The sequence below is a fragment of the Ictidomys tridecemlineatus genome, chromosome 4 (genome assembly GCF_052094955.1).
Source record: "Ictidomys tridecemlineatus isolate mIctTri1 chromosome 4, mIctTri1.hap1, whole genome shotgun sequence".
NCBI lineage: Eukaryota > Metazoa > Chordata > Mammalia > Rodentia > Sciuridae > Ictidomys > Ictidomys tridecemlineatus.
This window is the reverse complement of record NC_135480.1, coordinates 107,940,140-107,965,294: the sequence shown is the minus strand read 5'-3', so window position 1 is coordinate 107,965,294 and position 25,155 is coordinate 107,940,140. Positions and strand designations below refer to the sequence as shown.

The 25,155-nt window shown below is 36.0% G+C and overlaps 1 protein-coding gene and 1 pseudogene across 2 annotated transcripts in view; one reads left to right on the top strand and one right to left on the bottom strand.

Moving 5' to 3' along the window:
• LOC106145341 (olfactory receptor 8B12-like) overlaps nucleotides 1-25,155 on the top strand; it is a 141,017-nt pseudogene that overhangs the window by 57,800 nt on the left and 58,062 nt on the right. Inside the window, exon 5 of the transcript XR_013437966.1 lies at nucleotides 6,846-6,933. The product of XR_013437966.1 is annotated as an olfactory receptor 8B12-like (transcript). The remainder of the gene's footprint in view (nucleotides 1-6,845; nucleotides 6,934-25,155) is intronic.
• LOC101962639 (olfactory receptor 8A1) lies at nucleotides 16,244-17,195 on the bottom strand. Its single transcript, XM_005339519.4, has one exon. The coding sequence runs from the start codon at nucleotides 17,171-17,173 to the stop codon at nucleotides 16,244-16,246; it is 930 nt and encodes a 309-aa protein (XP_005339576.1). The 5' UTR covers nucleotides 17,174-17,195.

Sequence of the window (25,155 nt, the reverse complement as noted above, 5' to 3'; positions counted from 1 at the left end):
TACTGGGGGTAGAACTCAGTGCTTTGCTCATGCTAGGAAAGCCCTCTACTTCTAAGTCTCAATCCCAGCTGGAAATATACCTTATTAGTAGAATAGTCACAGTTTGTTTATTCATCAATCCATTCATTCATTGTGAAACAGTACTTGAAAATACAAAATATCTATAATTTGATGAACCTTGGTCATCATTTCTTGAGACATTTAAAAAAATGCCTTACATATAAAAAGCCATATACTGAAGGAAAGATAAATTATTAAATTTTCTGTAACATAGGAATATCTATAAATGTCAAAGTAGTATCTTTTTAAAGTATACCATAGAAATTCTAAGCAGCACGTGACTTCATGCTGATGAATGGTTGACAACCTCTTACTCTCAGAAATACAAAACATGATATCACATTCATCAAGTTTTGACACTGATATTTCAGTGAAATTCAACTTTACCTTGTTTAGTGAACAGTGGTTGTTATGGGCTTACTTATGTCCCTGCAAAATCAGGTGTTGGTGCTCCTCCCCCTAATACTTCATCCTTTGATTGTACTTACATACTAGGTATTTAGTGTGATTAATTTAAGTGAAGCTTTTGGGTGTACCATAATCTGATCTTACTGGCATCCTTATAAGAAGAGAAAATTTGGATGCATAGACATCAAGAGTGCACATACACAGAGAAAAAACCAGCAAGGACACAGGAAAGGAGCAGACATCTTGAAACCAAGCAGTGAAACTTCAGAAGATAACAAATCTGATGACATCTTGACTGGGAACTTTCAGCCTTCAGAATGCTGAGAAAATAAGTTTCTAACTTTTAAGTTACTCTGTCTGAGGAATTTTGTTATGGCAGACCTAGAAAACTAATACAAAAATAAAATATAATTTTCTCTTGTTAAGGGAGTATACTGAGAAAAACAAAAGAGTAAAACAAAGAAAAAATAAAACAGACCAAAAATCTTAAATGTTGACAGTACTCGATTTAATGCAAAGACAGACAATTCTTCTTTTTTTAAATTGAGCTACTAGGGAGTCAAGTATAGTCACTTTTGGGTCCATTCATGGTAACCAAAAGTGTTACCCTAAAAGGCAAGTTGATATAAACCAAGTGTAAGAACAGTTTATTTAAGCCACAAAGTGTCTTGCCACCCAAGGCAAACACTTATTCTAGTTGCCAAAATAAGTTTCTACCAAAATGAAATCCAAAGGGCCTGCATTTTAATATATCAAAAAATAAAATGGACAAGAAGTTTACAGCAAACTCGTTGTTACAATTGCATTTATCTATACGAATAGCATAGGACACGGATTGGTCATTTGTCATTGATGTTATACATTTCAGGTATGAATTGCCATAGCAGGAAATGCCTTTATTAGGGTTATTTATTATCTTCACGGCATCAGGATGTCTGTAGAAATCTGCTATGCAAGGTTATAGTGACCTTGGTCACTGTGGTCTCATGCCTTGTGTTTTCCCTGAGCTAAAGAATTTTGTGACCCCATTCTTTTGACATTTTAAACCCTTGCTCAATGTATTCAATGGTACTAATCAAATCCAAGTAATTAGTATTTCCATCTCTTTAAACATTTGCCATTTTTTTTGATATTGGGAACCTTTATATCCTCTCTTGTAGTAAGAAGAATAATTTGTTTTTAGGAGTAAAGTCTTCCTACCTGAGGGGAATTTATCCCCTTGGAAGATCAAGTCAATTAGTCTTTAAACTCCTTAAAATAAAAGAATCCTGACACTTTTACTGAGGTTTTAAATCTACAAACAGATTTTTTTGAAGATGTGAATTATTTATGATCTTCTTATAACATATATTAAATGGGAGAAAAAGACTAAGAAATACTGCTCAGTATACTAATATCCCATGTGGAAGTGCATGATAAGCTCCCCAAGTGACCTTGCTGGCCTAGTGTGGCATGGGCAGCAGTGCACCTCAGTTCAGCTCCCTGCTTGGCCTCACTGATGTGCCACTGGCATAGAAAGTGGAATACCAATGAGCATTGACCTGGTCAACTTTATTGCTCATGGGTGAGGGAGGAAGTTTGGATTTTTCTTGGCCCCAGTGAGGGCATTGGATTTCCACATACTACCTCCAGACACGAGGCAAAGCTCAGCCTCCACATGGCCCTGCTGATGTCACCCATAAGGGAATCGGAGTACCCCTTGCTACCACGAAGTAGGAAGTGCTCTCCACTTAGCCTGGTGACTTTGGGAAGAGAATTTTCTTTAGTTTTTGGTTGTTGTAAGTAGTTATTATATTAAAAATATTTTATATTTGCTTATGACTGCTGCCAAAGCATGTGTGGTGAGTAGGGGATTGTGTACAAACTCAGGCTACGTTAAATTACTGTGTAATTTATCCTGTGGATGTTTCTATCTCCAGGGAGCATGTATGGAGCCTCCTGGTCTCCCAGGAATGTGTGGATGACAGGTTCTTTCCACTCTGTGCTGTGCATTTCTGCAGAGTCTAGAACATACTTGCTTTAAGCATAACTACAACTGCAAGCTAGTGGAGTCACTGACCATCTCTCCTTGCCTGCCACTAAGAGTAACACACAGCTACAGTACATGAGGTGTGTGTTGCATCTGCTCACTGTTGGGGTCAGACTTCTGTGCAGGGTGATTGCTAATCGTTATCTGCACGCACCTTTGAATGATCTTTGCATCAACCACATTGATGGGGAGGGAGAGAGAGGTGGGTGACTGGGGGAGGCTTATGCAAAAATGCCACAGAGTCTCATTGTTTTTACATATATTTCATACCCAGATTCCTTTTCTTTAATGGTTTGCTTATGATGGATAATTATGTTGTGCACCTTCACAAAAAGTAATGGAGGAATATATTCTGTGTTTACCATGTCTTTGACAGATTATAAATGCAAATCAAGGGACTATAGTCTTTAATCTTGGAGGGGGAAGGAGGAGACCTTCTTAAAATCTGAGCAAAACCAGTTTCCATTGTGATTCTTCCCCCTCTTCCCCCGAAACATTTTACACAAACTAACCAGATTACATTTTTTGCATGAAAACAGGAACCTAGTACTGTGTGTGTGTGTGTGTGTGTGTGTGTGTGTGTGTGTGTATGTGTGAATGTGCACATGCCTATTACTGGGGATTGAACCCAGGAATGTTCTACCACTGAATTACATCACCAACTCTTTTTACTTTTGAGACAGTCTCACTAAGTTGCCCAGGATGGTCTTGAACTTGCAATCCTCCTGTCTCAGCCTCCCAAGTAACTCAGATTATAGGTGTGTGTGCCAGTGTGCCCAGCTAGTTTCAACATAATTTTTTCTTTTAAATTTTTTCAGAGCTTTATAGTACATCATAGTTGGATTCATCCTGACAAACTTACACTTACATGGAATTCAATTTTGGTTCATGATCCCCCCTTTCCTTCCTCCTTTTTTCCTTCCTGTCCTCCCTCTCTTCTGTTACACTCCTTCCTCTATTCTAGGCTCTATTTTGCTGATCTGTTTATTTATATTTAATTGTTTCTTTTTACTTATGCAATAAAGTAAATTTCCCTGTGGTATATGTATATATTCATGTATCATGTTTTTTTAAAAATAAAAAAATTCATTCTGTATTGCCTTTCCTTACCCATTCCTTCACTCTGCCTCTTGATCTCCTTCTTCTACATTACTGATCTTTCCTTTCTCTTTGTTATCCTATCCTACCTGCCCCCTCTCTTTTATTTTACTCTAGCTTCAACATATAAGATAAAACATCTGACCTTCATGTTTCTGAGTTTGGTTTATTTCACTTAGCATGATATTCCCCGTTTCCATCTGTGTACCAGCAAATGCCATAATTTTATTCCTTTTTTTAATGGTTGAGTAGAACTCCATTGTATATATATCTCATAATTTCTTAATCCATTCATCTATTGTCAGGTTCAATATGCTAGTTATTGTAAATTGTGCTCTTATACACAAAGGAGGAGTATGCTACTATTGCTGTAGTATGCTGATTTTAGATCTTTTGGAAAAATACTAGGGAGTAGGAGAGCTGGGTCGTATGGTGGATCCATACTAGTTTTCTGAGCAATCTTCATACTGCTTTCTAGTGTGGTTGTATTAGTCTGCAGTCCCACCATGTACATTTTCTCCCCACAAACTCACCAGGATTTAGTGTTATTTGTATTCTTGTTCATTGCCATTCTGACTAGAGTGAGATAAAATCTTAGTTTTGATTTGCATTTCCCTGTTTGAGAGATGTTGAACATTTTTCATATATTTGTTATTTCTTCTTTTGAGAATTTTTGTTTAGTTTTTTTTTTGCCCCCATTTACTGATTGGGTTATTTGTGTGTTTTTTGGTTTTGTTTTCTGATGTTAAGTTTTTTGAGTTCTTCATATATTCTGGATATTTATCCCCTATAGGAGGAGTAACTGACCAAGATTTTCTCCCATTCTGTAGGCTCTCTCTTCATACTCCTAATAGTCTCCTTCCCTGTGCAGAAGCTTTTCAGTTTGATGGCATTCCAATTATGGATTCTTGATTTCATTTCTTATGCTTTGAGGGTCTTCTTAAGGAAGTGAGTGACACTACCTATATGATGGAGTGACCCTATGTTTTCTTCTAGCAGATGTAAATTTTCTGGTCTAATTCTGAAGTCTTTCATCCATTTCAATTTGAATTGCATGCAGGGTGAGAGAGAGAAGTCTAATTTCATCTTTCTACATGTAGCCATCCAGTTTTCCTAGCACCATTTGTTTAAAAGACTGTCTTTTCTCCTAGATGTATTTTTATTACATTAAAAATACTAAAAATGAGAGGAAAAAATAAGTATATGTGTATATCTCCCTGCACCAATTAGTGCAGCCAGAATTCTCACACATGTGGGCACATAAACTCCTCCCACCCCACACGAAGGAAATGTTTCCACTGAGGCGATTAAAATATTTGACCATAACAGGTGGTTAGTGTCTCTGCCCAACAGTCTTTCTTCCCATATCCTCTTGAGTTATATACTGACAGAGAGTGCAAGGGGTTGGAGTTGCTAACCCCTTTTTGTTTTTGGGTTGCTCTCTGAGCTGCCAGTTTGAGTGGCCTAAAATTGAAGATGTTTGATATAAGACTCAGCTTCTCCTCTCACTAGTATGAGATGGGATGAATTAGGAAGTATTTTCAGTTGGAGTTTTTTCCACTCAGACCAGTTTGGTGCACTCCCCGGGTACCACTTATGCAGAGTTCTGTGAGGGGAGTTCTAGCAGGTGGTGTTTAGGTCTAATCATACCTAAGGGGCTTTACTGGGTGGTGTCTGCTTTGGAGAGATTAGATTGACCCATCCATTTCCTGGGGAGTAGCTGATCTCTGATGTGGGTCTGGACCTCAGGATTCTCTCTAGAGTTGCAGTCATGGGGCCAGGGAGTCAACCCTTCCCTCCCTGCTGCTCAGGAGTAGACTTCCTGGACTTAGTCCCTAAATGTATTCGCTCCCATCTGCTCAAACTCCTAGCCCACTTCAGCTGGTCATGTGAGCTGCCAGACTTAAAGGAGAAGAAGGTGGACTCCCCTATGCACTTTCAACTTGATTACCCCTGGGTACTGTCATCTCCATACAAATTTCACTCACATTTCCTCCAGGTGCACCTTAGGCCATCAGGTAGGTGCCTGCTGGGATATTGTGGCAGTATTTGCTCTGATCTTCTCGCTACCACAACTGCATGAGTGTGATGGCTCCATGATGGCTCCTGCCTCAGCTCTCCATGGTCAGGTGAGATACTAGAATGCTTTTCAAGCACCAGTGCACAGTGCAGCATCTGGATCAGCCAAGTTCAGTCAGCTTTTCTCGTCTCATGTTTTTCCATGCCAAATTTGTGTTTCTCTGCATTTTTCCTCTCTCTGGTGAATCTGTGCTGCAATTGCCTTCATGTTCAGTGCCAGTGTGGCAGCCAGGTTGGTTTCAATGTGTTCTTCTTTGTTCACTGTAACTCAATTTCTGAGTCCCTAAGCCACTTCAAGTATTCAGTATTGAATTTTAGTGAAATCCCTCTTTCCTACACCTCACGAGAGGTTGCACACTTGCTGCTTTGATCTGAGCCAAGGAATGACTTGGAGTACAGCTTTCCTTTATTCCACTATCTTCTGGTCCTTCTGCTGCCTTTTAAAAAAATCAATATCTAAAAATAGTTGTTTCATATATATATTTTTTGGGTTTCTGGTGGTTTAAGGCATCAGGAAATCTGGACCCTGTTACTCCATCATAGTTGGAAGAGGAAATTTCAGCTTCTTCTTCTGCTTGAAATATCATTCTTGTTTTAATATGCATGTATCAGAAAAGTAGGGCATCTTTATTATTATTTATATTTCCTATGAAATATCTCTTTATATATTTTGTTCACTTTTATCTTGGATTGTAGCCATTTTTTGTAAAATTTTAGAAACTCTATATGAAAGATATTTGCACTTTGTTTCCACATAGATTTTCCCCATTTTGTTATTTAACTATTAATTTCTTTTATGACATCTTTTTTGCCAGGCAAAAAATACTTTTTAAAATGAGTCATACTTGTTATCATTCTGGATCTAAAATGTCCTCTAGAGTCTCATATGTTCATAGGTGGGGCTTTTCAGAATAGTTGGATCATGAGTGTTCTGACTCCATAAGTGGATTAATTCATTGATGGCTTAATGAGATATGGGATATTTTTGGAGGAAGTAGATCTCTGGGGATGTGCCCTAGAAGAGTTTATCTTCTTTCTCAACCTCCTCCTCTGTTTCATGGTGGCCATGACCTGAGTAGCTTTCCTCTACTATGAGCAATGGTGCTGCTGACCATAGACTGAAACTTCTACCATGAGTCAAAATAAATCTTTTATCCTTTTTCATTGACAGGTATTTTGGTCACAATGATGGAAAGTTGACTAACATACTTATTTATGGCCTCTGAAAGAATACTCTGCCAACTGTTCTCTACTTTCAGGTAATGAATAACTTCATCTTATGCTTCATTTTTTTCCCCCCGAACTTATAAGATTTCAATTTTTTTACATTTGGGTACCTTTAAGTTTATACTGTTTAAGTGTGAGAATGAATCTAAATATTTTTCTTTATAAAGCTATCTGGTTATACCATCAGCATCATTCCCCACCCCCACATTGATTCAAGATGCTACCTTCATCAAATATTAAATTTCCATTTGTTCTTGGATTTGTACCTGAATTTTATATTCTGTTCTAGTGATACACCATTCTATTCATGTGTTAAAACCCCATTTTAATTATAAAAGCATTATAGTGTTTTCATATAAGTTAGGCATGAACTTTAAAATCAGTTTGTCTTCTGACAGGAAAAAAATCCTCCAAGCTTTGATGCTGTATCTATTGAGATGATGTTTCATTTACAAACCAACTCAGAGAGAATTGATGTATTTTGGTGTTGAGTTGTACAAAAGAACATGATATATTTTTTGATTTGTTAGATCTGTGTTTGTGACTTTTAGTCATGTTTACACTTTTACTCATATAGGTTTTGTACAATCTTGTTAGATTTTTGCCTAAGAATTTAAATTTTCTATTGAGATGAGATGTAATTTACCAAAACAAAATACCTGAGGTAATCAATCTTAAAGTAGGAAAAGGTTATTTTGGCTCATAAGTTGAAGGTTTCAGTCCATGGACAGTTGGCCATATTGTTTTTGGGCATTTTGTAAGACAGTGCAGCATGGCAGAAGCCTTTGACGGAGGAAGCCTCTTACCTTATGGTGGCTCAGAAACAAAGATGAAGAGGGAGACAGGATCACAGTATTCCCCTTACAGGGCAAGCCTCCAGTGACCTAGCTTCTTCCCACTAAACTCTACCTCCTAATAGTTCCACCTCTTTTCACTAATGCCATGGGTTTGGTGCTAAGTCTTCAACACATGGGCTTTAGGGGAGGCTCAAGATCCCATTCATGGCAGACAGTATTCTATACAATATCAATATTGTATATAGAGTATACAAAAAGAAAAAAAAGGTTAGAGTATACTCTGGTATATAAAGTATGCAAAGAATATCAATAGTTGATTTCTGATTTTATTACTGAAATGTAGCTGGTATAATTTTTAGTATTTTTCACTAATTATTTTGAGATTCCAGATATAGAATAATATAATCTGCATATACTGATAGTTTTGTGTCTTCCTTTATGATTTTTGATTTGCCTCTATCTTTTTTTTCCTCCTCTTGCTCTTGCTTTTTTTTCTTTACAATTATAAAGTAATAGAAAATTATAATGGACATCTTGTGTAGTATAAGTTTTAATGGGAGTATATATGATATTTTGTGTTAAGAATTATTTTCACTTTTATTATAAGAATGGGTCTATCACTATTTAATTGAATATTTAAAATAACAAATGGAAATTGAATTTGGTCAAATGCCTTTTTATATATTCTTGGTTCCATCTCCTCCCACCCTTCCTATCCTCTAAAGTATCCATTTTCTTTCTTGTACCTTCAATTTTCCCTTTGATGCTAACTTCTTACTTCATACCGCAAACATAATCATGTCTTAATTATCCTGAAAATGTACTTCAATTTTCTTTCTTCTTTTAGTGTAAAATTTTAAAATGTATTGTATACTTAGGCTTTCACTTCCTGTCTATAGTCAAGGGTGGATGTTCACTTATAAATAAATAAGACAGATCATTCATTGCCCTTCTCTCTTCATATATAGTGCACATTGCAACTCTCCTGCAGATGTACCTGATCTCTAAGTCTGGGTTTTCTATGCATTTTAGAACTTGCTGTCTTGTTGTCAATTCTCTGGATTAGAGGGAGTTTCCCTGGGCCTGCTCCTTGATTCCTGTCCTTGAATTTGAGGCATTTGCCACCAGGTGGCAGTAGCAGAAGGAGTCATCCTATTTGAATTGACAGTGAAGATGCTTAGACCTGTACTGATCCAACACTATCTTCTATTTTTTTTTTAAATGAGAGAATGTGTGTGTGTGTGTGTGTGTGTGTGTGTGTAATATAGATAATATATGTATATATATTATACACAAATATATACAGTGTATATATATTTATTATATATTTGTTTAAAAAGTCTAGCAAGCTCTAAGATATGATTTAATAAATATTGTGTTAGAAACTTAATAATAACTAGAAAAATGAAAATACAAACAACTTGATATTTTTCATTCTTTATTTACAAGTTTACTTAGAATCACAGAGTATGGGTACATTTAATGTTGAATGAAAATGATTGTTTTGTGTAGAGAGTTTCTGCCTTCTTGAAAACAAGAAAATGTGTGCCCCAGTTTGGGCCTGTAAGAAGAAAAGTGTCACTATGGTTATGGTATGACCATTCCTGTGCTGACTGCAAAGGGTGCAACACTGTTCCTCAGAATCATTAGTAAAGTAAACATTTATTTTTTTCCTCCTGTGACCACATGAACAGACTTTAGAATCTATTAAGACAGTATCTGCAGTTATTTAATAAAACAGTCACCTCAGTAGATTTTAATAATTCTATTTAATTTAGTTGAGGGGAAGAAGGGCTTTCTCATGTGGACAATGTTAAAATCCTGCCCAATTCCAAGCCCACAGTTCAATATTGGATTATGGCCATCTTTGCAGAAAGCAAAGGGCCAGTCTCGGTGGTGTATGCCTGTTATTCCAGTGGCTCACAAGGCTGAGGCAGGAGGATCACAAGTTTAAAGCTAGTCTCAGCAATTTAGAGACCCTGAGCAACTTGTTGGGGCCTCGTGGCTCAGTGGTAAAGTGCTCCTGGGTACATACCCAGTTTCTTCCACTCCCATCCCGACCCCCCCCCCAAAAAAAAAAAGCAAGCAGAGGGATTTTCTTTTAACATCAATCCTGGACTCTAGGATCCAGTAGGGGAAGGAGACAGAGTAGGCACTTTCTTTCATTGCTTTTGGTGTTGAAGTGAAAGTGAGCCACAGAAATAAAATTGCTACATGTGTATAGTCAAAGGCCATATTTATTACCTTCTGTAGGACCTTTAGGAGGGTATCTATTGAAGCCTTCTCTGGTTTCTACTTAGTCTTTTATATATTTGTCTGTAAAAGTAATTTAGGCTATTAGTTCTCTGGCTGTTCTTGAAGTGGGACACACTGTTTTTTTCTTTTTTTGTCTCAAAACTGTACTTGCACTTCTAGAAGCAGAGCCAAACTCTGAGCAGTAAAGAGAAATAGCTTAGCTATGGGGGAATTAATCTTTTTAATTAAAATATTTTAAAATAATTTTTTAGAACTAATTAAGAAACCTTAGCTGTGTCTTAAGATTTCTTAATTACTTCTTGGGAATTTTAAAATTTGTTCTTTAATTAGTTATATGTGACAGTAGAATACATGTTGACATATATTTTAGTCAGCTTTTTCACTGCTGTAACTAAAGGATCTGACTAGCACAATGGAAGGTGAGAAAAAGTTTATTTGAGGGCTCAGGGTTTCAGAGATCTTAGTCCAGAGAAGGCCCACTCTATTTCTCAGGGCTTGAGGTGAGACAGAACATCATGGCAAAGTGTGAGGCAGAGAGAAGCAGCTCACATCATGGTGGTCAAGAAACAGAGAGAGACAGACTCCAGCGCCAGATACAAAATATATATCCCATAGCCACACTCCCAAATAACCACCTTCTCCAGCCACACCCCACCTGCCTCTAGTTACCACTCAGTTAATCCCATCAGGGATTAATTCACTGATTGGGTTAAGAGTTTCACAGTCCAATAATCTCTCGGAACCTTCTTGCATTGTCTCACACATGAGCTTTTGGGGAACACCTCACATCCAAACCACACCATATTATACATATATGGAGTATAACTTCCCATTCTTCTGATTGTACATGATGTGAATTATATTGGTCATGTATTCATATATTTTTATAGGAAATTAATGTCTGATTCATTCTATATATCTTTCCTATTTCCATTCCCCAACCCTTCCCTTCATTCCACTTTGTCTAATTCAATAAACTTCTATTCTTTCCTCACCTCCCCTTATTGTATGTTAGCATCTTCATATCAGAGAGAACATTTGGCCTTTGGGGTTTTGGGGATTGGTTTATTTCACTTAATGTGACATTCTCCAATTCCATCCATTTACTGGCAAATGCCATAATTTCATTCTCCTTTATGGCAGAGTATATTCCATTGTGTATATATACCACATTTAAAAAATCTGTTCATCTGTTCAAGGGCACCTAGGTTGGTTCCATAGCTTAGCTATTATGACTTTACCTGCTATAAATATTGATGTGGCTGTGTCACTGTAACATGTTGATATTAAGTCTTTTTAAGTTGTTTTTAAGTATAAACTGAGGAGTAGAATAACTGAGTCAAATCATGGTTCTATACCAGGCTTTCTGAAGAATCTGCATACTGCTTTCCAGAGTGTTTGAACCAATTTGCATCCCACCAGCAATTTATGAGTGTACCTTTCCACCCACATTCTTATGAACATTTTTTGTTACTTGTATTCTTGATAATTGGAGATGAAATCTGAGTGTTGTTTTAATTTTCATTTCTCTAATTGATAGAAATGATGAACATTTTTCTCATATATTTGTTGACTGATCATATTTCTTCTTCTGTGAAGTTCCTTCTGTTCAGTTCCTTTGCCCATGTATTGATGGGGTTATTTTATTTTTTGGTGTTAAGTTTATTGAGTTGTTTACATATCCTGGAGATTAATGCTTGATCTGAGGTGCAGGAGGCAAAGATTTTATCCCATTATATAGGCTCTCTTTTCCCATTGTTGACTGTTTCCTTTGTGAAGAAGCTTTTTAGTTTGATACCATCCCACTTACTAATTCCTGATTTTACTTCTTTCACTTTAGGAGTCTTGTTGAAGAATTCAGTTCCTAAGCTGACATGATGGTGATTTGGGCCTCCTTTTCCTTCTAGTAGGTGCAGGGTCTCTGGTCTAATGCCTAGGTCCTTGATCCACTTTGAATAGAAATGGCGAAAGAGGGCATCCGTGTGTTTCCTCCATTTTTAGTGGGAATGCTTTCATTTTTTTTCCATTTAGAATGATGTTGGCTTTGTGTTTAGCAAAAATAGCTTTTATGATGTTGAGGTATGTTCCTACTATCTCTACTTTTTAATAGTGTTTTGAACATGAAGGGGTGCTGTATTTTGTCAAATGCTTTTTTTTGTATCTATTGAGATGATCATATGATTCTTGTCTTTAGATCTATTGATGTGATGAATTATGTTTATTGATTTCTGTATGTTGAGCCTACTTTGCATCCCTGGGATGAACCCCACTTGATCATGTTGCACTACCTTTTTCTAGGCAATGTGCCAATATTTTATTAAAATTTTTGCAGATATTCCCACATGATGGAGATTGGGGCCTATTTTTTCTTCTATTGGATGCAGGGTCTCTGATTTTATTCTTAAGTCCTTGATACATTTTGAATTGATTTTGTGCATGGTGTGAGATAGGGACCTAATTTCATTTTGTTGCATATGGATTTCCAAGCACCATTTGTTGAAGAAGCTGTCTTTTCTCCATTGCATGTTTTTGGCACCTTTGTCTAATATAAGATAATTGTAATATTGTGGGTTAGTCTCTGTGTCCTCTATTCTGTACCATTGGTCTACCATTCTGTTTTGGTGCCAATACCATGCTGTTTTTGTTACTATTGCTCTGTATTATAGTTTAAGTTCTGGTATAGTGATGTCACCTGCTTCACTCTTCCTGCTAAGGATTGCTTTAGCTATTCTGGGTCTCTTATTTTTCCAGATGAATTTCATAATTGCTTTTTCTGTTTCTATGAGAAATATCATTGGGATTTTGATTGGAATTGCATTAAATCTTCTCATCATGGATATTGATGAAATTTTCTTTCCTTGATGTGTTTTCATCTGATTTTGATAGCAGGGTAATACTAGCTTCATAGAATGAGTTTATAAGGGTTACTTCCTTTTTCTATTTTGTGGAATAATTTGAGGAGGATTGTTGTTAGTTTTTCTTTGAAGTTCTGGTAGAACTTAGCTGGGAATCTATCTGTTCCTGGCCTTTTCTTTGTTGATTTGAAGTTGTCTCCAATTTCATTGCTTGAAATTTATCTGTTTAAATAGTCTATGTACTCCTGATTTAATTTGGATAGGTCATATGTCTCTAGAAATTTGTCATTATCTTCAAGATTTTCTATTTTATTGGAGTATAAATTTTCAAAAGAGTTTCTGATTGTTATCTGTATTTCAATAATGTAAGCAATCCTTTCATTGCATCCTACATCTTTTGATAATATATTGTTTAAGTCTCCTTCAGTTAAACTCTAAGCTACATTATTTATAGGTAATTCTGTTGATGCAATGTCTTCAATACAATTGATCTATTTACTTTACCAATGGCAGACACATAGTTTATCTCTGATTTTCTTTCAATAAAAACAGTGTATATCTTTTTACATAACCTCTACTGGGACTGACAATGCTTTTGGGGTCCATGCCCCAGTCAGAAATTGCTAGGTCCTGTGGAAACATAGACTTATTTCTTGTTAAGTAATGTCTTCTTGCTTTACAGAACAGCCACAGTTCATGAGGGTTCTTAAATCCCAACCTCCTCAGTAATGCATGCTACCACCAAGCTTCTTAATTTTTGCCAGGCTTATAGACATAAGAAGATATTTCACTGTTTTAATTTGCACTTCTATGTTTAGCAATTGGTTTGAGAACCTGTTCATGTGATTGGTGGTACTTCAGGCCTTTTCTTCCATAAATTGAATGTTCTACATGCCTTTTCCATTTTTTTTCTGATGATGTTGATGTCTTTTTGGGGGGCCAGGCCCAAAATGGCTAAAATTAGGCTCCCTTGCTAAGGCTTTAGGCAGGCTCTGCTATGTTTTATGTTATGTTTGTAGTATGTAGCCAAGGCCATGAATTGGCTATATTATGCAGTCAAAGTCAGAAACACTGATTCAATGCATGTACTCAAGGGCATAAACACTTCCTTGGGAGTATACCCTCACTAATGTAACCTGTTGGCAGTGTGCCTTCTTTATTTGGCCTGCATATAAAAAGGGCCTATGGGAAAGACTTGTGGGCTATAGGGGACAAAATGGATCTGGCTGGGGACTAAAGCTTGAGGCTGTTGCCACCTCTGAATAAAGCATTTCACTATCCTGTGTCTTATATCTTATTCCACCTGCTGAGCCCTGAACCTTCTTTCCTGAGTCTACCCCTACCCCCCAACATGACACTTGTGATTTGCTGGAGTTTATCATATGTGCTATTTGGATATAAAATGCTCTCCCATTTTGTTGTATTTATTCTCCCATTGCATTATTTGGCTATTAAATCTATCACTTTTATCCTTTGCTGAACAAAACTTATATTTGTGTATAATAAAAATCCATTATTTCTTTGCTTTATGATTTCTTACCTACAGATAAACAGATACATTTTCCACATTCACTTCTATTTAGAGAGGATCTATAGTGGTAGAGATCTCATTTCACGCTGAAAAAGTTCTGGAGAAAATGAGGAGAGAAGCTACTTAGGTATGGTGCTCTTAATAGCCCTTTGATTCAAATTCTTTTCAGGTTAAAAAATAAAAAACTGTATTTTTCTGATTTTCTTGCATCTAGCACCCTAGAAGTTAGCTTCCACTAATTAAATGTACTTGTGTGAAATTTGAAAGGTGGAAGTTGGAGGTTCTCCCCCTCCAGTGTAATCAGAATCACCTGAGGGCTTGTTAAAACAAATTGCTGGACTCTACCCAGTAATTCAGTAGGTGTGGAGTAGCATCTGAAGATCTGCATTTCTATCATATTTCTGGGTGATGCTTATTCCATGATTCTGTCATTTATTTTCCAGTGTCATGTTGTGAGAAGTATCCTTCGTGGTGGCTGCAGTGATAAAGGAAGCTGGAGCTTCCTGACTTCTAGGTCATATCTACCTAGATGTGGAATCACTCTGGGGGCTCCCTCACACCTTCTCTAGTGACTCAAAAGCTATGAGCATGTAATTCTGTGCATTGATTCCCTTTCTGCCTGAGACAACTAGTTATTACAATTTCCCATATTAAACCACTATTTTTTTTTTTTTTACAATTGTAGATCCAAAATTGCTCTAAATGACAAGAGGATGCCCATAAATCCTTTACCCCATCTTGGTTAAAAAAAAGTATCTTTGATACTGTAATAAGCACTTAGGGAACGAACCATGTCTCATGGCAATTGGATTCACTGAGTGAGGTTGGCTGTAGATCAATGGTTTAGGCAGCAAAACAGAGTGTACAGCAATGTGTGTCCTAGGGTGGCCAGCCAATCTGGTTTATGTGGGACTAAGGATTTTCCCAGGATGTGGGGCTTCCACTGTTAAAACTGAGTCATTCTGGTGTAATATTTCGCTAACTTGAAGATGTTGCAAATAAAGACAAAGAGGTTTAGACAAGTTACAAAAGGAGGAGTGTTGAGAAATTATTATCTGGAGGCATATGAAATTGGAAGAACATAGATAGGGCAGTCTTAGTAGACTGATGAAAGGGACTGTCAGCTTAAACTGAAGTGGACAATGAGTGAGAGCCCAGAGTGCAGGCTCTCTAGTCAATGAGGCTGAAGTCTGATTTATGTTACTTATCATCTCTGGGACCTCAAACAGATTACTAAACCAAGTTTCTATATCTATATAGTAAGGCCACCACAGTATCTGTGATAAGATGCCATTGAAACAGAACAGAAAGCACTGAGAAGATTTGTATGGCTGAGAGTAAGCATCAAAACATGTTAATGGTGTTATTATTATTGTTGCTGTTACTAAAAAAATTACATAAAGGAATTAGATAGAAATTCTTGGGTAGAAATATTATAGAGGAGTACAAGAGAGGAAAGGGAGGAATCTGGATTAGAAAATGACTGAGTATCACTAGTTGGTCCTTTTAAATTCAATTCTCTTTACCTTAAATGTTCCCAGGTGCCCCAAAGGAATTGAATAATATTTTCTATGTTGAATGTAGTAAGATCATGAGTGACTCCCACACTCAATATTGGAAATTCAATTTTTGTTAACTTAGAATTAATGAAATAATGTTTAATGAAGGGCTCAAGGTAGAGCAAATGGATCTCACATGAAAGAATATGAACTTGAAAATTGGATAGTATCAAACAAAATGAGAGAAGAGAGGAAGGGAAGAAATGGAAAGAAGGAGAGAAGGCACTCTCTCAACCACATAGAGAAGTGATGGTTTCCCATCTCAATAGGGTAGGCAGGCAGAGGGCATCCTTCTGATATTTATAACAACTTGTTTTTATATTGAGAAGAACAATTACATTGCATCAAAAGAGTTTTCTCCTCAGTGTCTTCTGCAGGGCAGTCTTTACCTCCTTGTTCCTCAGGCTATAGATCAGAGGGTTGAGCATGGGGATCACTGTGGTGTAGAACACAGAGGCCACGTTCTCCTGGGCCAGGGAAGTGGCAGTGGAGGGCTTTAAGTACATGAATGCAGTGGATCCATAGAACAGCCCCACGGCTGCAAGGTGGGAGCTGCAGGTGCTGAAGGCTTTGGATCTACCCTCTGTGGAGCTGATGCGGAGGATGCTGGACAGGATGAAGGCATAGGAAACAAGGACTGTTAAGCTTGTGACTATGATATTGAATCCAGCTAGGAAAAAGACTGCCATCTCTATATCATAGGTGCTAGAGCAGGAGAGCTTCATCAGGGGGAGGATGTCACAGAAGTAGTGACTGATGAGGGGCTCACAATAGCGCAGTTTTAACATGAGGCCAGTCTCTATTGTTGAACCAATTAGTCCCATAGTGTAGACCAGAGCAACCAGCACAGAGCAGAGGGCATGGGACATGATGACATTGTAAAGCAAAGGGTGGCAGATGGCTACATAGCGGTCATAGGCCATCACCGTGAGCATGTAACACTCGGCAATGACAAAAACCAGGAAGAAGTAGAGCTGAGACATGCACCCCACATAGGAGATGATGTTCTTTTGGAACACAAAGTTGACCAGCATTTTAGGGGTAATGACAGAGGAGTAGCAGAGATCCACGAGTGCCAAGTTGCTGAGGAAGAAGTACATGGGGGTGTGAAGCTGAGGGTTGAGACAAATGAGGGTGATCATGCCCAGGTTTCCCACCATGGTGACCACGTAGATCCCCAGGAAGAGGATGAAGAGGGGGAGCTGGAGCCCTGGCTGTGTTGTTAATCCCCCAAGAAGGAATTCTGTCACTGTGGAGTCATTTTCTGCAGCCATTTCTCTGGGTGGGAGGCCTTTGAGGATGGTAAAGAAGAACCTGTGAGAGGCTGCCTCTGCACAGCCTGGGGAAGCTTGTTTTCTGCATTTGGTGTCTGCTGAGCCATCCTGTCTGGCCTATATAACTTCCCCTCACTCCTGCTGTTTGGTGAGTGAAGGGACAGCTCCTGAGTATTTCAGAGATCTTGAAGATGAGAGGAAAGGGACCAAGATCTGTTATCCATTTACCTGTTTCTCAAATATTTAGAACTCTGGTTCTCAAAGTGTCTTCCCTGGGGTTGGGGTTGTGGCTCAGCAGTAGAGTGCTTGCCTAACATGGTGTGAGGCCCTGGACTCAATCCTCAGCACCATATAAATAAATAAATAAAATAAAATTATCCTGGACCACCAACTTCACCTTCTCCTGAAACTTATAGAGATGCAAATTCTCAGCTTTCATTCCAGAGATATTAAATCAGGAACTCTGAAAGCTTCTGGACAATTTATGTTCAACTATCTCTCTAGGGACACTCCTGTACACTGAAGTTTGAGAATCTCCACCCCATATGCAATAAATTGCATATATCAAATTTTCCATGTGCAGATGGAATTTACTTCAGAAGTGGAATTTCACTATCATTTATGCAATTCCTAAACAGTCATGAATAGATAAATGAATGTCCTCTGAACTCAATACAGAGTCAGTCAGGGTGATATGGTAGTTATACCTGTATTATTGAATTACTTAATCAATTTCTCTGAAAGATGAAGAAAGTAGCAAAATCAAATCCAAAGGTGACTTGATTTAAAAAAACACGGGATAATATGAATTTGGAAATCTTATTTTAAATACTTGGTTCCTATAAGATTGTGAGTTGTTTTAAGTATGTGGAATTTGTTCATAGACACCAGACCCAAGATCCTAAGGCTACAGTTCTCAAGACATCTAAAATTTAAAAGGATAATACTTGCTATCCACAGAAGTTATCATATAATTGAACAGTGCTTCATTTTTGGCACTGGCATATTGTATTGCCATAGTCAGTGCTTTATAGTTTATTACTACTTATATTTATAATATCAAAACGTATTGGTGTTACATCCTAAATAGGAAAGTGGTCAAACTGTAGACATGTCTTTAGGAAGCATGGATCATGATTTATGTATACAGCATCTTTTGTTTTTCTTTTTATCAATTTCATTGGCCTTGAAGATTTTTTCATTTTTTTTAGGTATACATGACAATAGATGTGTTTTTTTTGGTTGAAAAACTTAAATTCTCACTATTTCTTTTTTTCTGATATAATCATTACCTTTTGTATAATGTTCTATAGTTTACACATTTCTTTCAAAGGTCAATATCATTAAGTCCTAAAAGTTTTGGGTAAGGGCAAATGTGTTTAGTAAAGGATATTTACTGCCATTTTTATATTGAGAAGACAATATAAAATTCAGGTCAGATACTGACTTGCTCAAGGCCTACTAGTTATTGATGAATTGAAATCAAATGTACTCATGTTCTTTCTTGCTCATGAGCTTCTTCCCTTTCTTCCCACTGGTAGTTTTCTGAATCTACACACCTGAGCTCTAAGAAAAATGTGATTGTGACATGCTTTACATTCAATATCCTCACATGTGCCTACTGCAGAGAAAAAGAAGAATGCTCTAATACAATTTTTCATTCTTTAGAAAACATAAGCTCCACAAATTAAATAAATTACCCAGGGTAACCCAGCTAGTAAGAGGCAGAAGTAGGTGTAAAATGTAGGACTTTTGACTACCAGTATGTTTTGTCCCCACTAATCTATATTGTTTTGTTGTTGCTTATCTTTGTGTTATCACTTTGTTATTAGTTGTAAAATTAATTAATTAAGTTTTGTAGATAGAGGAGGGATCTTATTATAAATTTCAGATTTTTATATTTTTAAAAATTATGTATGTAGAAATGCAAATAAGCAAAAACAAAACAAAAACCTCAAATACCAGAAAATGAACAAAACAAACACTATTTACCTGCTGCTTGGTATCTTAATACTGTATATATTTGGAATATTCCTCTATATTTTTATATACAAAGACAAATTTACATATGCATAAATGTATATGTACTTTTACAAAAATATTGTGTAACCTTTAATGTATTACATAGGATTTTAAAATCATTGTCTCATTTGATTTTTTTAACAACACTATTTGGTACTACTTTTTAATGTAAGAGTCTTAAAGTCCCTAGGATGTGATCTGGAGACAAGAAAATCTTCATTGGATTGCAAGTTTTTATGTTACATTGTGGATGGCAGAAGTATTTAACTTTAATAATAACTAATATTGGAGGTAGCTAGGATTTATTGAATATTATTTGCATTTATTACAGGGAAGGAAATTATTTTCTAGATTAAAAAAATAGACTAAGAAGATCCTACTATTCCCTTTGACCCATCCTCTGCTCTAAATGATAATAGAGAAAATACTCTTTCAATAACAATAGATCAAAGTGGTTTACAACAAAACAGAGTGTATACCATTTAATAAGTGAAGCACAAATCAGAATACCATTAAGTAGGAGAATTCTTGAGAACATGTATTTAAATTTTCCCTCCCATAATCTTCTGGTAAAATAAACTAAATGAATGTAAACCTCATATCTTCCAAGATTTATTACAATTATTACCTGTATTTTACCTTAGCTTAGGATTGCTGATGAGGAGAATCCAGCACACAGAAAGAAAAGCACTTGGAGATGAAGATAAATGTACAGTTGTAGATGGTCTGCATTACAAACAAAAGTTCACAGATGAAGGGTATTTTAATGCAATTTTTAGAGAATGTAATTAAATACCTATGCTGAGGGAAAATGAAATACTTTCTCCTGGATTTCTTGTGAGATGTCTTTGGGTTCTATGATCATGAAATACAAGAAGTGTATAGATATATATCCAGTTCTAAATCTACTCACAGGACCCAATGCAGTCACAGAAAAAAAAAAGGGATCAGGTATATTGGGAGGGTTGAAGTTCTGTTTTCATCTGTATGTGCAGAACATCTCATGGGATACAATCACTTTGGAGACTATGGTCCTCAGTAAAGGAATAATTAGAGTCTTGTTTTTCACTTTCTTTGCAAATCATTTTTTGTCTCCCAGGTATGTTAATTTTCCTTGTACTGATAGAGTAATCTTATATCTAGGGAAACTTAAGAGTCAAAATCCACCATTGGAATATTTTAGCTCCAAAAACTGCATCCTCCTCCTCATCTTCACAACGACCACAGCCATTGCTATCATCAGCATCATTTATTACCATTATGATCGTTATTCATCAGTATGCATCATCAACAAGCTTTGAAAAAAAATTCAAAGATTTTACTAAAACAAGCTGTAAATGAATGTTAAATTTGTTAGGAACCTTAAATTTGTCTTCCTGCTGCTGTACATGTAGAATGGCAGGAGGTTGAAGAGCAGAAGGTAGACTCATAGGAACCCTTTATTTGTATGTGCATTCATAAGGGAAATGTGTTCATAAGAATACCTCCTCCTTAATAACATATTGAGTATTACATTATCAAAGAATATATTGGTAATGAAGAGTTTTAAATTACAGTCTTTATTTGGAGATCATTGTAGATTCACATGTAGTTGTAAGAAAAAATATAGCCAAATCCTATGCTTTCTACCATTTTCCCGTATAGGTACCATCTTGCAAAACAATGTCATAATCAGGATATTGACATTGGCACAATCCATTGATTTTATTTAGTTTTCCCAACTTTACTTATACTTGTTTGTGTGTGGCTGTTGTGTATTTTGTTCCATGCTATCAGTCCATATATCCACCACCACAGTTAAGATAAAAACACATCACCTTTATTTTCTAAACACATCACCTTTATTTCAAAACAATGATTTGGTTTTCAGCTATCCTTCAAAGATGGCACATTATTATTCTTTGGTATCATTAAAAACTCATCAGTTTAAACATTTATTATATATTTCAATCCATTGCAGTTATTATTCTTTTGTTGATCAAATATTTGTATTGTGGCTTCTGGAGTTGTCTTCAGTTCATCTCTGAATGTTTGGCTCAAAACTGTAACCTCTAATACCTGCCTTGCTATTTGCCATAATAAGATATTTTGAACTGATCCCCAAAATTTCATTCTTCAGACATGGAGTCAATCATTTCTCCAAGAAACTTTTTTTTTTTAAAGTGAGAAAAGTATTTCAGGAGCATAAACTAGGTGCTAGAGAGGCTGATTGCTTCTGGATTGACCATTGTTTAAAACAGAAGTAGGAAATCAGGACAATGCAATTCTGAGGGCCATTCTTTTCTTTCTTTTTTTTTTTTAAACCCAGTAATTTTACTACTATATGTTTTTTTGAATACATTTATTTTGTTTATTTATTTTTAAGTGCTACTAAGGATCAAACCCAGTGCCTCATATGTGCGAGGCAGATGGTCTACCACTGAGCTACAGCCCCAGCCCACAACTGTATGTTTTAATATAAATTCTGGTGCAATCTTCTTGGGTATGATGTTTCTTCTCAATATGTCCCTTAAATTTTTTAACACCAGGACTTTTTTCCCCCTCCAATTACCGTTTTTATAATTTGTTGTGTTCTCTTGGTTTGGATTTCCCTGTTGAGGTTCTCATCTATGAAATTAGAGATCTCCTTTTATAGGCATTTGCACTTGTTACTTGCCTATGAATACTCTACTTTTTTCTTCCTTTTCACCTTTTATTTCTCCTGAAATTATGTTTATTTCTTTTCTTTTATTCCTAGTTAAGTCTTAGTTACTGTTTTTTTCCTTTTATTTCTAGTAATTTCCTAAAATTCTATTCTTAACTTATAATTTTTATAATTCTGATTTCTCTTGTGCCTTGTATCATTTTCATAATGTGTTTTGGCTCATTTTGAAATAATGGTACAGTATTTATTTGCTTGTGAGTATGTTCTTGTGGCTTCCTCTACAGTTTCTGAAAATACATTTTTCACACCATGAAAATGTAAATTTTGATTATATAAAAATTATGGGTTTTGTTCATCAAAGGACACCAGTGATAGATGTAATAGAAATATAATGTAATGGGAGAAGAAATATAATACAACAGGTGAACATTTTAATCTAAATAGTATATGTAATAAGCTCCAGCAAATCCCAAGAAAATACATCAACATCATCAGAAGAAATGGGGAAGACATATAGAACATCCAGTTTGTTGAAGAGAAAGGCTGAAGTACCACTAAGCATGTGAAGAGGTTCTCAAACCAATTGCTAAACATAGAAGTGCAAATTAAAACAGTGATGCATCATCTTACATCCATAAGCCTGGCAAAAATAAAAAACTGGGTGGTGAGGTGTGTTATACCGAGGAGGAGGGGAATTAGAAACCCTCATGCACTGTAGCTGTTCTGGAAAGCAGGAAAACATTACTTAGAATGGCCACTCATGAAAGTGATGTGGCCTATGAATTTATTGTTTTTTAATAAATTCTGACATTGTGGAAAGTCACAAAAAAAAAGAAAACATTACTTATGAGAAATAAGTCCATGTTTCCACAGGACTCAGCAATTTTTTTTTTGGTGGTTTTGGGGATTGAACCCAGGACCTTGTACATGCTAGGCAAATACTCTACTACTAACTGAGCTATATCCCCAGCCCAAGGACTTGGAAATTCTTGCCTGAAGTATATACCCATATTCTCTCCCAGGCCTACGGAGGACATCTACAAAGTCACACGTTATAAATTTTTGCTGATGGAAGCATCAGACAAACTTCATGTCCACCATTGGTAAACAGATCAGTCATATTGAAGACTTTGCTGCAGGTAGGACAAGCTATAGGCAATATAACTTAGAAGTGTCATGTTCAATGAGAAGAGTAAGAAAGATAATGAGATGTAAAACACAATATTGTTTATGTATATTAAAATTATATGCAAAAATTTGCAAAAAAGCACATTTAGAAAGAAAAAAGCATATAATACACATTAAGTAGTTTAGAATGGTTGCCTGGAAAAATAGCATGCATAGAATTTGGGAGTTGGTGGGATTCCCCCCCTCCCCCACCCCAGGCAACCAAGATAGACCAATCTGGGCCAAAACCCACACCTTTACAAATGTAAAGGAGTAGAAATCATCCAATGTCTGCTTTCAGATCACAGTTACTGTAGAAATCAATAACTAGATGATAGCTGGAAAAACCCAATATACATGAAGATTAAGTGACATTCTGATAAGGAACACATGGGTCAAAGAAGACATTTCAAGAGAAATTGAAAAATAATTGAACTAAATGAAGAGACAGACACAACTTTTCAAAGTTGTGAGAGGTATTGAAAATAGTGCTTAGAGGGAATTTATAGCGTTGAACTCATATTAGAAAAGAGAAAAGATTTAAAAATAACTGTGTAAGTTTCCAACCTAGGAAACTACAAAAATAACAAATTAAATCCAAAGCAACAAAAGAAAAGCAATAATAAATTTGATATACCTCTACTTATTTATGATAAAAGTGAAGAATCAACCAGGGAAAAGGATAATGAACCAAATTTTAGACAAGACCATTACATTAAATGTTGGCAGAACATTTAAAGGGCAAAAGACAAGAAAGAAGTTCACATTGAAAGTTCAGACCATGAGAGAGAAGAAGGTGAGATGCAAATCATAGAATCATCAAAGCAAAGGTGATAAGAAAAAGAGCAATAGGGAATTGCTCCAGACATGTGTCTTTCAAGAGTGAATAAATGAGGTTGAGGTGTGAAGTTTTTCCAAAAACATACCCACAGACAGAATAGTGAATGTGACCAACAGAAGAATTTGAAATGGCACATGTAGCATCTATCATCAGGCTTTTCAGTCAAACAGATCTTCAATTAAATTCTAGTTCTAATAGTCATTAGCTGTGTCAACTTGGGCAAGATGCTCGACGACACTGTCTGACTCATTGTTCCCATCTGAAAAACAGGGATTATAATACTAAAATATAATATTTTGAGGATTAGATGTGGCCTTAATAAATATTTAACTTAGCAAATAAGTTTTGAATAAAAGAAGTTTCACACACGCACCTAAGGAGGAGAATATTTCAAGAAGTTATATTCTTAAGCAGTCAGGAGGAAATTTAAAATGACCTTGAATTATATCATTCTCTTCTGTTCACTCATTCTTATATAACTCTGTATATGTGCTTAGTTCAATAAAACCCTTTTACTTTTAATTCATCATTTCCAAACTATATTCTACAAGTCTCAAGCAGGAAAACCCCTCTCCAGGGAAAATCTATATTCCATAACTTATGTGTGACTAAGACAACCAGTATAATACAATAAAAGACTGAACACATAATAGGCAGTCTTTCAAATTTTATTGCATATAACAGACTTACATATAAATGTACTTTAATAGGAATTCATATTGCAAATCCATAAATTTAGGAATGGTTTCATGTCTTCTGAAGTTATGCATTAAGGGTTCTTATAGGTATTTGATGAAACTCTTTAGTTCTCCCCACTAAACTAGAAATATAGTTACTTTTGCTAAATCAAAGGATTTTAAAATGGTAGTACTCATGAGTTTTGACAGTGATGCTAGATCATGTATCCCTACTGTGTGAAACTTCTAAGATCAAAGAAACTTACCACGAAGATAGTGGGGGAAGAATTTAGTGATGAAACTTAGAATTCATCTTTGTTTTACATAGGTCCACAAAGCCCTTCAAAATAATATTATCATAAAAAATTAAATTGTGGGGATATATGTTCTATTTCATAAAGTGAAATCTTCCCCTACAATATTTTAAAATCTATAATTTTCCAAAAGCAAAACAAATGAATCAAGAATGTGCAAAGGATTGAAATAAAGAAGGGGTTAATAAACAAAAAAACTAAGATGGTCTTTAAGTGGAAAACATGGTTTGATAGGAGGAAAAAGGATATGATTCTAAGCATAATGGAGACACTCCATGCACAAGAAAAAACAGAAAACACAGAGGTCTTTACAAAAC